The sequence below is a fragment of the Polypterus senegalus genome, chromosome 2 (genome assembly GCF_016835505.1).
Source record: "Polypterus senegalus isolate Bchr_013 chromosome 2, ASM1683550v1, whole genome shotgun sequence".
Taxonomy (NCBI): Eukaryota; Metazoa; Chordata; class Cladistia; order Polypteriformes; family Polypteridae; genus Polypterus; species Polypterus senegalus.
This window is the reverse complement of record NC_053155.1, coordinates 212,846,887-212,862,809: the sequence shown is the minus strand read 5'-3', so window position 1 is coordinate 212,862,809 and position 15,923 is coordinate 212,846,887. Positions and strand designations below refer to the sequence as shown.

Sequence of the window (15,923 nt, the reverse complement as noted above, 5' to 3'; positions counted from 1 at the left end):
TTGGAACCTCGGCTGAGGTGGTTCTAAAAAAAAGATCAGGTACCAGGTACTGTTCCCAGTGGAAAACCCCCCAAAAAAGTGAGCTGAACTGAACCGTGTCGTGCCGTAGTATGCAGTGGAAAAGCGCCATATGCTGTTATCAGCAGAAGGATGGTTGGAGGATGCAGTACTCCGAGGTGAGAGTGGGTTACTGTGATCAAACCTATTAAAGAAGTTGTTCATTTGGTTTGCTCTCTCCACGTCTGTCTCGATGGCAGCACCCCGCTTCGAGCTGCAGCCAGTGATAATCTTCATCCCATCCCACACTTCCTTCATGCTGTTGTTCTGCAACTTCTGCTCCAGCTTTCTCCTGTACTGCTCTTTCGGCGCCCTGAGCTGGACTCGGAGTTCCTTCTGCACGCACTTGAGCTCATGCTGATCACCACCTTTAAAAGCCCTTTTCTTCTGGTTCAAAAGGCCCTTGATGTCACTTGTAACCCATGGCTTGTTGTTAGCATAGCAGCATACTGTTCTTACTGGAACTACAATGTCCATACAGAAGTTGATGTAATCAGTTGTGCATTCAACAGCCTCTTCAATGTTCTCAATATGTGACCCAAGCAATATATCCCAGTCTGTAGTTCCAAAGCAGTCTCTCAGAGCCTGCTCTGCCTCACTTCCTGAATGAGCGTGTAGTTATAGGTAGCGCCCTCACTCTTACGTACTTCTCTGACACTCCCGACTTCCTCATACAATACCACAGCTCCTCTTTGGGCACCCTGTCATATGCTTTCTCCAGGTCCACAAAGACGCAATGCAACTCCTTCTGGCCTTCTTTAAACTTCTCCATCAACATTCTCAGAGCAAACATTGCATCTGTGGTGCTCTTTCTTGGCATGAAACCACACTGCTGCTCACTAACCATCATCTTACTTCTTAACCTAGCTTCCACTACTCTTTCCCATAACTTCATGCTGTGGCTCATTAATTTTATTCCCCTGAAGTTACTGCAGTCCTGCACATCCCCCTTATTCTTAAATATTGGCACCAGCACATTTCTTCTCTACTCCTCAGGCATCCTCTCACTTTCTAAGATTCCATTAAAAAATCTGGTTAAAAGCTCCACTGCTATCTCTCCTAAACACCTCCATGCTTCCATAGGTATGTCATCTGGACCAACGGCCTTTCCATTTTTCATCCTCTTCATAGCTGTCCTTACTTCCTCCTTGCTAATCCGTTGCACTTCCTGATTAACTATCTCCACATCATCCAACCTCTTCTCTCTCTCGTTCCCTTCATTCATCAGCCTCTCAAAGTACTCTTTTCATCTGCTCAACACGCTCTCCTCACTTGTGAGTACGTTTCCATCTTTATCCTTTATCACCTTAACCTGCAGCACATCTTTCCCAGCTCGGTCCCTCTGTCTAGCCAATCGGTACAGGTTCTCCCTCTTTAGTGTCCAACCTCTCATACAACTCATCATACACCTTTTCCTTAGCCTTCACTACCTCTCTCTTCACCTTGCTCCTTGTACTCTTGTCTACTTTCTGCATCTCCCTGACTATCCCACTTCTTCTTTGCCATCCTCTTCCTCTGTATACTTTTCTATATTTCCTCATTCCACCACCAGGTGTCACGCCAAGCACCCTTCTTGCTGTCACACTTACAACATCTGCTGTAGTTTCCCAGCTGTCTGGTAACTCTTCACTGCCATCCAGTGACTGTCTCACCTACTTCCTAAACTCAACCTTGTATTCTTCCTTTTTCAACTTCCACCATTTGACCCTTGGCTCTGCCCTCACTCTCTTCCTCTTCTTGATCTCCAATGTCATTCTACAGACCACCATCATATGTGCTTAACTACACTTTCCCCTGCCACCACTTTGCAGTCTTCAATCTCCTTCAGATCAACTCTTCTGCATAGGAAGTAATCTACCTGTGTGCATCTTCCTCCACTCTTGTACGTATTTACCACAGCCATGTCAATCCTTTTGGCAAAATCCACTATCCTCTGACCTTCATTCCTCTCCTTGACACCATACCTACCCATCACCTCCTCATCTCCACTGTTCCCTTCACCAACATGCCCAGTGAAATCTGCTCCAAACACCACTTTCTGTCCCTGTTCATCACTTCATCCAACTCACTCTAAAAATCTTCTTTCTCATCCATTGCACACCCAACTTGCGGTGCATATGCACTGACAACATTCATCATCACACCTCCAATTTCCAGCTTCATAATCATTATTCTGTCTGACACTCTTTTCACCTCCAAAACACTCTTGACATACTGTTTCTTCAGAATAACTCCTACCCTATTTCTCCTCCCATCCACACCATGATAGAACAATTTGAATCCACCTCCAATCCACCTGGCCTTACTCCTCTTCCATTTAGTCTCTTGCGCGCACAATATATCAACCTTCCTTTTCTCCATCACATCTGTTCTCTCCCCTTATCAGTCATACTGCCAACATTCAAAGTTCCTACCCTCAGTTCCACTCTCTTTACTTTTCTCCTCTCCTCCTGCCTCCGGACACCTCTCCCCCCTCTTTTTCTCCATCTACTTCTTCGGCCAAGTGTAGCCCACTTTCTGCCAGCACCCTGTTGGGTAACAGTACTGGTGGCATTTGTTGTTAACCCGGGGCTCGACCTATCCGGTATGTAAATTTATATTGTTGTCTACATATTGATTTGGCAAAATTTTACACCGGGTGCCCTTCCTGATATAACCCTCCCCATTTATCCGGGCTTGGAACAGATACGAAGAAACACACTGCTTTGTGCATCCCCTGTGGCTGGGTTATAAACCTAATGTAATGGGGGCTAAAATTATGCACAGGAATGAATAAGAATTAACTGAGTTAAGGACTGCACAAAAGTTGTTTTTTTTTCTGAAACTTGTTTTGTTAATATTCTTTCACGGTTGTTTTATTTTGTTACTGGGTAATTGTATGTTGTGATAATTGTCTGTGCAATGATTTTAAAGGAATGAAGAAGTCTGCTGACAACAAGCATTTGTATCAGAGACTCTGAGACATTGTAAAGTCTACAGTTTTTAGGAAAACGGCTGTGTTACTTGTCTGTGATGTTTTACTGATAAGTTTCTACTTATCAGTACTTCTGCTCTGTGTTTTATTTTACAAGGAGTTATTGACAAATTCACCTCACCTTCCTCTGAATACAAAGCAACATAAGTATGTTCCATAAGTGTGGAGACAACAGGATGAAGTGTGAAAACTGGAATTTTCAGAGACAAGTATCAGGATGATGGGATGAGTCAAGAGGACAAGAATTAGATTTAAAACCCCAGGATCAAAATGAAGAAATTGTCTTAGGACAGCTCCGTCAATCAAGAGTATGGGAGAGAGAATGTCCCTAAGTAGTAAGCTACTTTGTTGAAATCTGAGAGACAACTGCTGACAGAAAGCAGTGGAACATAGTCAAGGGTGAACGTGTAATGTAACTATAAACTGCATATGTCTAAAGATTTGTAAGGCTAACAACAGGCAAACAGATCCTCCTCCTCCATCCACCTGACCGTCCCTCTTGCTCGTCTAACCACCAATGGAAGCATAGAATTCAGCCGTTCTGCTCCCAAGCTCTGGAAATCATTACAAACTGAGCTTAGAAATACTGAAACATTCTCAACTTTCAAATGTAAACTTAAAACCCATATGTTCAAAATGGCTTTTTCTCAATGATTACAATGGCTTTGTTTGGTTTTAAATTGTTATATTTTCTGTATTTTCTGGTGCTTTAAGTTCTGTTTATAATGTGCTTTTTTATTTATTGTTTGTTCGGTGTCCTTGAGTGCTTAGAAAGGCACCTTTGCATAAAATGAAATGTATTATTATTATTGTTATCATTATTATTATTAACAGGAGTAGTGACAGATGTGTGACATATAACTGTGGGTCTACAGGAAAATAATCTCTACATTTGAAACAGAGTTAATATTTTAGGGAAAAGTGTTCCAAAAACCTTTCCCACAATAAAAAAGTTGGTGCTGCAAGTGAGGGAACTGTGTCATTTTAATTTTAAACTATGATAAAACACTGAAAAAGACAGTAACATCCCTCTCCCCAAACCTAGTACTGAATCTCAGTAACAACAGCAGGAAAACACATGAAACCATCTTGCTGTATCATGTAAGATGGTCAGGTAAATTAAAGTAAAGAAGACAAGGTGAGAAAGAAAAAAATAAGGAAGTGCATTTTGAGTTTCACCCGTGAATTACTTTTTCTTCTAATAATTAATCTTACTAAGTTTGGTAAGCAAGTTAGAACCATTTAAACAAAGCAAAACTACTGTGAATGCCACAAACAGAAAAAGCTAAAATGTACATCATCCTCTGATAGTACCAATAAAGTAGGAATAGTGTATTGGTGTTGAGGCAGAGTAAACAAAGTAACATTAAATACAAATATACCTGGGAAGTTTTATAGTTGGTTAGTTTGGGCAAATTTCTTGCATAAAGTATTCCAAGCTAGATTTTCAACCTGGGATGCTGGAAGTGTGAGCAAGAGGCTATTATAGCAATAGGACCACCAAGCTTCCCACATAAAGATCATTAGTGCCTTTAATTAGTTTCTTCTCACAAAGAGTGGAAAAGAGCAGCATAATTTTTAGTAGAAGACATGTTAAGTATTATTTCAGTTAAAATTATTATATTAACAAAACAGAATATATATACTACTCAAAAAAATAAAGGAACACTTTTTAATCAGAGTACAGCATCAAGTCAATGAAGCTTCTGGGATGTTGATCTGGTCAGTTAACTAGCAGAGGGGGTTGTTAATCAGTTTCAGCTGCTTTGGTGTTAATAAAATTAATAACAGGTGCACTGGAGGGGCAACAATGAGACGACCCCCAAAACAGGAATGGTGGCCACTTATATCTTTCCCTCCTCATCTTTTCTGACTGTTTCTTCACTAGTTTTGCATTCGACTACAGTAATTGTCATTACTGGTAGCATGAGGCGATACCTGGACCCTACAGAGGTTGCACAGGTAGTCCAACTTCTCCAGGATAGTACATCAATATGTGCCATTGCCAGAAGGTTTGCAGTGTCTCCCAGCACAGTCTCAAGGGCAGGGAGGAGATTCCAGGAGACATGCAGTTACTTTAGGAGAGCTGGACAGGACCATCAAAGGTCCTTAACCCATCAGCAGGACCGGTATCAGCTCCTTTGGGCAAGGAGGAACAGGATGAGTACTGCCAGAGCCCTACAAAATGACCTCTGGTAGAGGGCCCAACATCCTCTAGTGGGATCTATATACAGTATAGTATATCTATATACAGTATAAATATATAGCAAAATACCCGTGCTTCGCAGCAGAGAAGTAGTGTGTTAAAGAAGTAATGAAAAAGAAAAGGAAACATTTTGAAAATAACGTAACATGATTGTCAATGTAATTGTGTTGTCATTGTCATGAGTGTTTCTGGCATATATATATATATATATATATATATATATATATATATATATATATATATATATATATATATATATATATATACATACACTGTCAGGGATGCCAGGGGCCATGACCCGGCCGGGACACCATGAGGGACCGGATGTGGGTCTGTGCCCACCCTGGATCACGTGGGTGTCGCCTTCTTGATTGCTTTGGGGGCCACGGGTACAGGGCATGGAAGCTCCACCCTGTAGGGGCCCGTGGTCACCGCCAGGAGGCACCCTAATGCCTTGGGACCTGTTACGCCAGCACTTACGCCACACCAGGAAGTGCTGGGGGGAAGAATTAGGACGGTGCCCGGAGAGCTGCCGGGAGGACAGCCGGCACTTCCGCCACGATGGGGCGTGGCTAGAAGAGGAATGCCGGGAACACCTGGGGCTCATCCGGGGACTGTATAAAAGGGGCCGTCTCCCTTCATTCGAGGCTGGAGTCGGGAGGCGGAAGGACAAAGCTCAGAAGAGCTGTGGAGGCGGCCCGAAGAGAAAGGCATTGTGGCCAGGACTGTGATTGGAGTATTTGTGCACGTGACTGGGGTCTGAGTGACCAATGAACTGTGGTCTTTGTGACCAATTGTTGTAAATATTGTAAAATAAACGTGTGGTGGTATTTTAACACCATGTCCGCCTGTCTGTGTCCGGGCCGGGTTCACAACACATATACATACATATATACATATATACATATATATATACACATATACAGATATAGACATATATATACACATATATATACAAATCTACATATATATATCTACATATATATATTAGGGGTGGGACTCGATTAAAAAAAATAATCTAATTAATTAGCTGTGTAATAATTAATCTTGATTAATCGTATGTAATCACACATGAAAATTTGCCCCAAATCGCAATTTTTTTTTAAGTTAAAAGGGTTTTAGTGGGCGACAGAATCAAATAATAGACATGGACATGACTATTGTAAACTCAGGCTCTTTTAATTTCTGAAAAAAAAAATGCTTTTAAACTGCATTTCAATTCAAAACAGAAACAAAAATATCATCCCTGGCTAAAATTGGGCAGACTTAAAAATAAAGTGGTATTTTAATTACTTTAAGTACATTTTCAGAATGGTATTGTCTTTAAATAATAAACAAAATTTCAACATAAAGTGCAGTTTTTCTTCTTAAAAAAATAAGTCAGAAACATAAAAGGTAATTTGACCAGCTTAATCTTTAAACTCTGAGTAACCTTAGCCAAAATTATTTTGTACATTAGGCTAAAACAGTGTGATCATTGAACATTTTGTAATCAGATGTAATTAGAATTACTAACGGTCACGGAAGTCCAATGATCCCCAGTAAGACCCACAAAGTCCGCTTTCTGTAATGCACAGCCTCTAATTAATTGGATTAATTTTTTTAATCGAGTCCCACCCCTAATATATATATATGTACATACATATATGTGTATATACAGTATATATGTAGATATGTATATGTGTATATATGTATATACTGTATATGTGTGTGTGTGTATATATATGTATACTGTATATGTATATGTATATATATATATGTATGTGTATATATATATGTATATATATATAACTGTGTATATAGATGTGTATGTATGTATATAGATATATATATATATATATAATATGTATATATATGTTTATATGTGTGTGTGTGTGTGTGTATATATATAAATGCCAGCAACACTCATGACAATGACAAAACAATTACATTGTCAATCATGTTACGTTATTATTAAAATGTTTCCTTTTCTTTTTACTTCTCCGCTGCCAAGTGCGGGTATTTTGCTAATTGACAATGTTAGCAATGTAATTGTTTTGTCATTGTCATGAGTGTTGCTGGCATATATATATATACAGTATATATATATATATATATACACACACAGACACATATATAAACATATATATACATATATATATATATACATCTATACACATATATATACACAGTTATATATATATATACTGTATATACACATAAACATATCTACATATATACTGTATATACACATATATATACAAATCTACATATATATATCTACATATATATATATTAGGGGTGGGACTCGATTAAAAAAATTAATCCAATTAATTAAAGGGCTGTGTAAGAATTAATCTTGATTAATCGTATGTAATCACACACATAAATTTGCCCCAAATCGCAAATTTTTTTTTTTTAATTTAAAAGGGTTTTAGTGGGCGACAGAATCAAATAATAGACATGGACATGAATATTGTAAACTGAAGCTGTTTTAATTTCTGAAAAAAAGCTTTTAAACTGCATTTGAATTCAAAACAGAAACAAAAATATCATCCCTGGTTAAAATTGGGCAGACTTAAAAATAAAGTGGTAGTTTAAGTACTTTAAGTACATTTTCAGAATAGTATTGTCTTTAAATAATAATAACCAAAATTTCAACATAAAGTGCAGTTTTCTTCTTAAAAAATAAGTCAGAAACATAAAAGGTAATTTGACCAACTTAATCTTTAAACTCTGAGTAACCTTAGCCAAAATTATTTTGTACATTAGGCTAAAACAGTGTGTTCATTGAACATTTTGTAATTAGATGTAATTAGAATTAGTAACGGTCAGTCCAATGATCCCCAGTAAGAGCCACAAAGTCCGCTTTCTGTAATGCATCTAATTTTGCTTGCTTTTCAGTGTGCACAAAACCATGCTTTTATCAAGGCTTCGCTCGGGTAGTCGAAATGATCAGTCGTAGGAACGCGCTTTATTCCGACTCTAACATTTTTGTAGCTGTGATGTGTGCATCAGTGTAATGGATGTACCAGGAAATCATGCATTGACAAAAGTTCCCGTTTGCTTGGAATTGAAAGTGTGATTAAAGGCGTTATTTTTTTAACACGTTATGGAGTACATGCATCGAAGCTTCTCAGCTGTGCTTGTGCTAAGAAAGGGAAACATTTTAAAAATAACGTAACATGATTCTGCGTTAACCGAATATTTTGCGAAGGTAAAATGAATCGTACATACTCAGTACATCCCCTCTCGGGAATTGAACCTCGAATGTCGGCGTTAGAGGCGAAGACTCTACAATTGCGCCACAGCGTGTGGCTTGTCTATGCAAGAGTATGTACTGTAGATCGGGGTATATATATACATTTATATATATACCCGCGTATCGCAGTGGAGAAGTAGAAGTTATGAAAAAGAAAAGGGAACAATTTAAAAATAACGTAACATGATTATCAATATACAGTAATTGTTTTGTGAGTGTTATTGAATGTTGCTGTCATCAAGGATTTGATTATTATTATTTGTTTCAATCGTATTTGTACGATGTGTTGTGTTCAAGTTATATTCCGTGTTTGTCAATCGTTGTAAAGATAAGAGGTTTCATTCATCGATTAGTTTCTTACTGCATCAATAAACAACTCGTCTTCCTCTTTATCTGAGATGTGACAAACTGCATGCACGGGTTTTTTTTTTTACACTGTCTTTCTTTAGCGGGACATTTACTTTTTCCACCATGTGCTTTGTTTCCGCAGTAGCTGCAATTATGAATATGATTGTATGTATCAGACGCTTCATATTTTTTTGCTGCCTTCTCAATTGTGTAATTCGGTTTTTGTTCAGCACTCTTTGGAGTTGTTGCTTTTTGTCTGTGCTCTGCGTCAGTTTACGTGAGCCGCTTGGTGTTCTTGCATCGAAGGTTCCCAGCTGTGCTGGTGCCATCTCGTGTAATGTCAGCTAAGACCCGGCACTTAAAAGTTTCTCTCGCAGTTTCAATGAGTTTGTGCCAAACACCACCCTGACCATCTCATCTTCCTCTGCATAAGCACAGTCCTTCACCCGTGAATATTTACCGGCAGTGTTTGTATTGGATTGCCGCTGATGGACGGCCTTATATGGGCAGGCACTAAATTACAAACGCTAGTGGCAGCCTGTCTATGAACTTAATTTAATATAAACTTACGGTTCACACCGTGCTTTGTTTCCGCAGTAGCTGTACTTATGAATATGCTTGTATGCATCATTTGCTTCATAATGTTTTTCTGCCTTCTCAATTGTGAAATGGCATTTTGTGCTCATCGCTGTTTGGAGTTCATCCTTGTTCTCCACGTATTTACGTAGGAGGCGTGATGATGTCACACGAAACTCCGCCCCCCACGGCCATCTCCAACTCAACTCCATTACATTATATGGAGAAAAATAGCTTCCAGTTATGACCCTTACGCGTAGAATTTCGAAATGAAACCTGCCCAACTTTTGTAAGTAAACTGTAAGAAACAAGCCTGCCAAATTTCAGCCTTATACCTACACGGGAAGTTGGAGAATTAGTGATGAGTCAGTGAGTGAGTGAGTGAGTGAGTGAGGGCTTTGCCTTTTAGTAGTATACTAGCAAAATACCAGCCATGGAGAGTAGTGTGTTAAAGAAGCAATGAAAGAAAAGGAAACATTTTGAAAATAACGTAACCTGATTGTCAATGTAATTGTTTTGTCACTGTTGTGAGTGATGAGTGTTGTTGTCATATATATATATAAATATATATATATATATATATATATATATATATTTACACACACACACATAAACATATATATATATATACATATCTATACATATACACATATATACATACATATATATCTACATATATACACACATATATATACATATACATACATATCTACATATATACACACACAGCTATTTCAGTATCAGTGCAATACGCTGTTTGTTAAACGGTTGACTCCAGCTCTTACGTGCAATAACAAATCAAATCATTCAGTTGTCTTTGCTCATATGTCATTTTAGAGCTGGACGCCTGGCATCTTTTTTTGGCCACAAGTTCGTTTCTGTTTGGTGTGAGGTTCTGTGTTGTGGAGATTCTCAGGATGGATTGCAGGTGCTCATCAGTGAGGCGACTCCTGTGTGCTGTTTTGTTAGTCTTTATCACTGAGAAGAGCTTCTCACACAGATATGTGCTACCAAACATGCACAAGGTTCGAGCCGCATGTAGGCGGACTTTTGTTCTTCAAAGTCACCAAAGCGCCGTGCAAACTCAGTGCGCAGTGCGCTCAGTTTATCAGCAAAGTGCGTGTTGGGAACACCGTAGTGACGACTTGGTTTAACATTACTTGGCAACAGGGAAAGTGGGGCAAGGTGAACTGGTGCATTTGTGTCTCCCATAAAAGTAGCTTCACTTGAAATCACTTTGTGATTGTGCACGGGTTAAAACGTCCGCTGTAGTGTCAGATTCTTATTTAATTATGCTGCTTTCTGTATCTTCTGCATTGCATTCAGGTTACCCTGATGTTTTATCTCATAGTGCCGTCTTAGATTAAATTCTGTAATTACAGCCACATGAGCTCCACAAATGAGACACACGGGTTCAGTAAACATATACTCAGCCTCCCATCGGTTTTTAAAGGCTCTATTTTCAGAATCAACTTTTCTCTTCAGCATCGTGTGAGCTAGCTTCACAATAACTTGTTCGGCAAGGCGGCTGAAGCGCTGCATTATGGGATCTGTAGTTTATTGTGTTACCAGCGCTTCATATACCGGGCTTTAATAACAATAATACAGTATATAAAATGATCTCGCGGGCGGATATAATTACACGCCGGGCGGATGTGGCCCGCGCCCTTGAGTTTGACACATATGGACTAAATAGAACTTGAAAAGATATATTTTTTCAAATGTGATCGCGCAATTCAAATAGAGTTGAGCGCACTACAGCCTGCATCCTCCCTCGCTGTTACTTTTTACCGTTCATCTAATGAATACACTGAGTATGGCTTTACCAAAACAATCATTGATGGTGAATAAAGTATCCATTATTCGAGTATGTAGATCGGCATATATATATATATATATATATATATATATATACATATATATATATACCCGCGTATGGCGGAGAAGTAGTGTGTTAAAAAGCTAGAAAAAGAAAAGGGAACATTTTAAAAATAACGTAACATGACTGTCAATATACAGTATTTGTTTTGTGTTACTGAGTGTTGCTGTCATCAAGGATTTGATTATCATTATTTCTTTCAATCAGGTTCGTATTTGTAGGATGTGTTGTGTTCAAGTTACATTCCGTGTTTGTCAATCGTTGTAAAGATGACAGGTTTCATTCATCGATTCGTTTCTTACTGCATCAATAAACAGCTCGTCTTCTTCTTTATCTGAGACCTGACACACTGCATGCACGGGTTTTTACACTGTCTTCCTTTAGCGGGACATTGACTTTTCCACCGTGTGCTTTGTTTCGCAGTAGCTGGATTTATGAATATGCTTATCAGGCGCTTCATATTTTTGCTGCCTTTTCAATTGTGTAATTGGTTTTGTTCAGCGCTCTTTGAACTGTTGCCTTTTATCTGTGCACTGCGTCCGTTCCGTGAGCCACTTTCGGTGTACATGCATCGAAGGTTCCCAGCTGTGCTGGTGCCATCTCGTGCTATGTCCATGGCTGTATTTAATGTTACCTTAGTCCTGGCACTTAAAACTTTCTCTCGCAGTTTCGTTGAGTTTGTGTCAAACACCACCCTGACCATCTCATCTTCCACTCCATAAACACAGTCCTTCACCCGTGAATATTTAGTGGAGTTTGCTATTGGATTGCAGCTGACGGACGGCCTTATATGGGCAGGCACTAAATTACAAGCGCCAGCAGCAGCCTGTCTATGAACTTAATTTAAAGTGTAGGTTTACATCGTGCTTTGTTTCCAAAGTAGCAGAACTCATGAATATGGTAGTATATGTCACTCGCTCGCTTCTTATTGTTTAGCTGCCTTCTCAATTATATAATGCATGTTTTCTTCAAGCGCTTTTGAGGTCTTCCTGGTTTTCTATGTACTGCGTGATTACGTGAGAGGCGTGATGATGACACACGAAACTCCACACCCACGGCGTTCAAGCTCATCTCCATTACAGTAAATGGAGAAAAACAGCTTCCAGTTATGACCATTACGCGTAGAATTTCGATATAAAACCTGCCCAACTTTTGTAAGGAAGCTGTAAGGAATGAACCTGCCAAATTTCAGCCTTCCACCCACACGGGAAGTTGGAGAATTAGTGATGAGTCAGTGAGTGAGTGAGTGAGTGAGTGAGTGAGTGAGTGAGTGAGGGCTTTGCCTTTTATTAGTATATATATATATATATATATATATATATATATATATATATATATATATATATTTACACACACACACATAAACATATATATATATATACACACACATATATACACACAAATACATATATATATATATATACATACATACACACACACACACATATATAAACATATATATACATATACATACATATCTACTTATATACACACACAGCTATTTCAGTATCAGTGCAATACGCTGTTTGTTAAAGCAGTTGACTCCGCTCTTACGTGCAATAACAAATCAAATCATTCAGTTGTCTTTGCTCATATGTCATTTTAGAGCTGGGCGCCTGGTATCTTTTTGGCAACAAGTTCGTTTATGTTTGGTGTGAGGTTCTGTGTTGTGGAGATTCTCAGGATGGATTGCAGGTGCTCATCAGTGAGGCGACTCCTGTGTGCTGTTTTGTTAGTCTTTATCACTGAGAAGAGCTTCTCACACAGATATGTGCTACCAAACATGCACAAGGTTCGAGCCGCATGCAGACGGACTTTTTTTGTTCTTCAAAGTCACCAAAGCGCCGTGCAAACTCAGTGCGCAATAACTCTAGTAAGCGGTAAGTGTTGGCAAGGCAGCTGAAGCGCTGCATTATGGGATCTGTAGTTTATTGTGTTACCAGCGCTTCATATACCGGGCTTTAATAACAATAATACAGTATATAAAATGATCTTGCGGGCGGATATAATTACGCCGGGCGGATGTGGCCCTGACCCTTGAGTTTGACACATATGGACTAAATAGAACTTGAAAAGATATATTTTTTCAAATGTGATCGCGCAATTCAGATAGAGTTGACGCGCACTACAGCCTGCATGCCTCAATGAGTCATCCTCCTCTCGCTCTTACTTTTTTACCGTTCATCTAATGAATACACTGAGTATGGCTTTACCAAAACAATCATTGATGGCGAATAAAGTATCCATTATTCGAGTATGTAGAGTGGGATATATATATATACATATATATATACCCGCGTATCGCAGCAGAGAAGTAGTGTGTTAAAAAGGTAGAAAAGAAAAGGGAACATTTTAAAAATAAGCGTAACATGACTGTCAATATACAGTATTTGTTTTGTGAGTGTTACTGAGTGTTGCTGTCATCAAGGATTTGATTATCATTATTTTTTCAATCAGGTTAGTATTTGTAGGATGTGTTGTGTTCAAGTTACATTCCGTGTTTGTCAATCGTTGTAAAGATGACAGGTTTCATTCATCGATTCGTTTCTTACTGCATCAATAAACAGCTCGTCTTCTTCTTTATCTGAGACCTGACACACTGCATGCACGGGTTTTTTTTACACTGTCTTCCTTTAGCGGGACATTGACTTTTCCACCGTGTGCTTTGTTTCCACAGTAGCTGCATTTATGAATATGCTTATCAGGCGCTTCATATTTTTGCTGCCTTTTCAATTGTGTAATCCGGTTTTGTTCAGCTCTTTGGAACTGTTGCTTTTATCTGTGCACTGCGTCAGTTCACGTGAGCCACTCGGTGTACTTGCATCGAAGGTTCCCAGCTGTGCTGGTGCCATCTCGTGCTATGTCCATAGCTTTATTTAATGTTACCTTAGTCCTGGCACTTAAAACTTTCTCGCAGTTTAAGCTGAGTTTGTGTCAAACACCACCCTGACCATCTCATCTTCCTCTCCATAAGCACAGTCCTTCACCCGTGAATATTTACCTGTGGCAGTTTGCTATTGGATTGCTGCTGGACGGACGGCCTTATATGGGCAGGCACTAAATTACAAACGCCAGTGGCAGCCTGTCTATGAACTTAATTTAAAGTGTAGATTTACATCGTGCTTTGTTTCAGTAGCAGAACTCATGAATATGGTTGTATATGTCACTCGCTCGCTTCTTATTGTTTCGCTGCCTTCTCAATTATACAATCCATTACGTGTAGAATTTCGATATAAATCCTGCCCAACTTTTGTAAGGAAGCTGTAAGGAATGAACCTGCCAAATTTCAGCCTTCCACCCACACGGGAAGTTGGAGAATTAGTGATGAGTCAGTGAGTGAGTGAGTCAGTGAGTCAGTGAGTGAGTGAGTGAGTGTGGGCTTTGCCTTTTATTAGTATAGATATATATATATATATATATATATGACAACAACACTCATATCAATGACAAAACAATTTCATTAACAATCATCTTACGTTATTTTAAAAATATTTTCTTTTCTTTTTCATAAGTTCTTTAACACACTACTTCTCAGCTCTTGAAGTATATATATATATATATATATATATATATATATATATATATATATATATATATATATATATATATATATATATATACATATTTCAAACTAAAACAAAATCAAACATAGCCAGTTAGTGAACCTTACATTTTTTAAAAATGAAGAATCCTCAGATGTGGCATGTCAATATACACTCTAACAAAATTATGCATCATTTATGTAATACGGTACCTGACAAGTAGATAGCTTTATCGACCATGAATTCCTCTGTAAAACGAATATGACAGAAATTTTTTTTACTTTTTCTAATGGCAGTAATTTCCCCACACTGATTGAATACTTCTCGAATGATTTCCTCTGTGGCATTTTCTGGCAATCCTCCAACAAATACCGTTTTACATCCTGGAGGCCTTTCTCTTGTAGATGGTGGAGGCAAATCTGTAAAAAAAAATCTGCATTAATAATAATTCCAATAAGAGTCTTTTAAAGTTGTATAATTTTACGAATAGCTTGGGGCAGAACTTCAAAAATCTTTATCTTTAACTGCAATACTCTGTTCAGCACTTTTTTGACTTTTTTGCTCATTTAATATAAATGAATGAATATATTTTAAAAGGAAATTGATTTTTAAAGGCATTTCTGGTCAGATTTGCAGTTATAAAGAACCTTTAAAACAGAATTATGTTATCTTTAGGAAGAATGTGTTATGCAAATATGATATAAGCTTGAAATATGATATAAATTTACATTAAATATAAAAATAGACAGCTGAGCCAAGTTAGTATATACTTTAGACACTCAACATAATTTGTAAACCAAAGAGATATAAAATTTATAAAAAAAAAAAACAGAAGTTATATGAAAGTAAATATGTAAATCTTTTGCAAATGGGGTAAAAAAGCAATACACTTTGAAAACTGCATGACATGTAAATCTAATTTCCAAAACTGATAGATTAGAAGACCATATAGTTAATCAAGAGCCTGTACAATTTTCAAGATGGTGCTGTGCAAATACCTGTACTATTAGATGAATACTTACAGTAGGCTACACACACACACACACATGATCACCACCTGCTTAATTTAAATCCTTTCCTCTACAGCATCCAAATGTTAA

At 38.2% G+C, this 15,923-nt stretch overlaps 1 protein-coding gene across 3 annotated transcripts in view; it reads right to left on the bottom strand.

The window, feature by feature from the left end:
• enox1 (ecto-NOX disulfide-thiol exchanger 1) overlaps positions 1 to 15,923 on the bottom strand; it is a 326,189-nt gene that overhangs the window by 211,529 nt on the left and 98,737 nt on the right. For all 3 annotated transcript variants that reach the window (XM_039745280.1, XM_039745281.1, XM_039745282.1), the window contains one exon: positions 15,036 to 15,242. In XM_039745280.1, the coding sequence (XP_039601214.1) occupies positions 15,036 to 15,242 (207 nt within the window). The remainder of the gene's footprint in view (positions 1 to 15,035; positions 15,243 to 15,923) is intronic.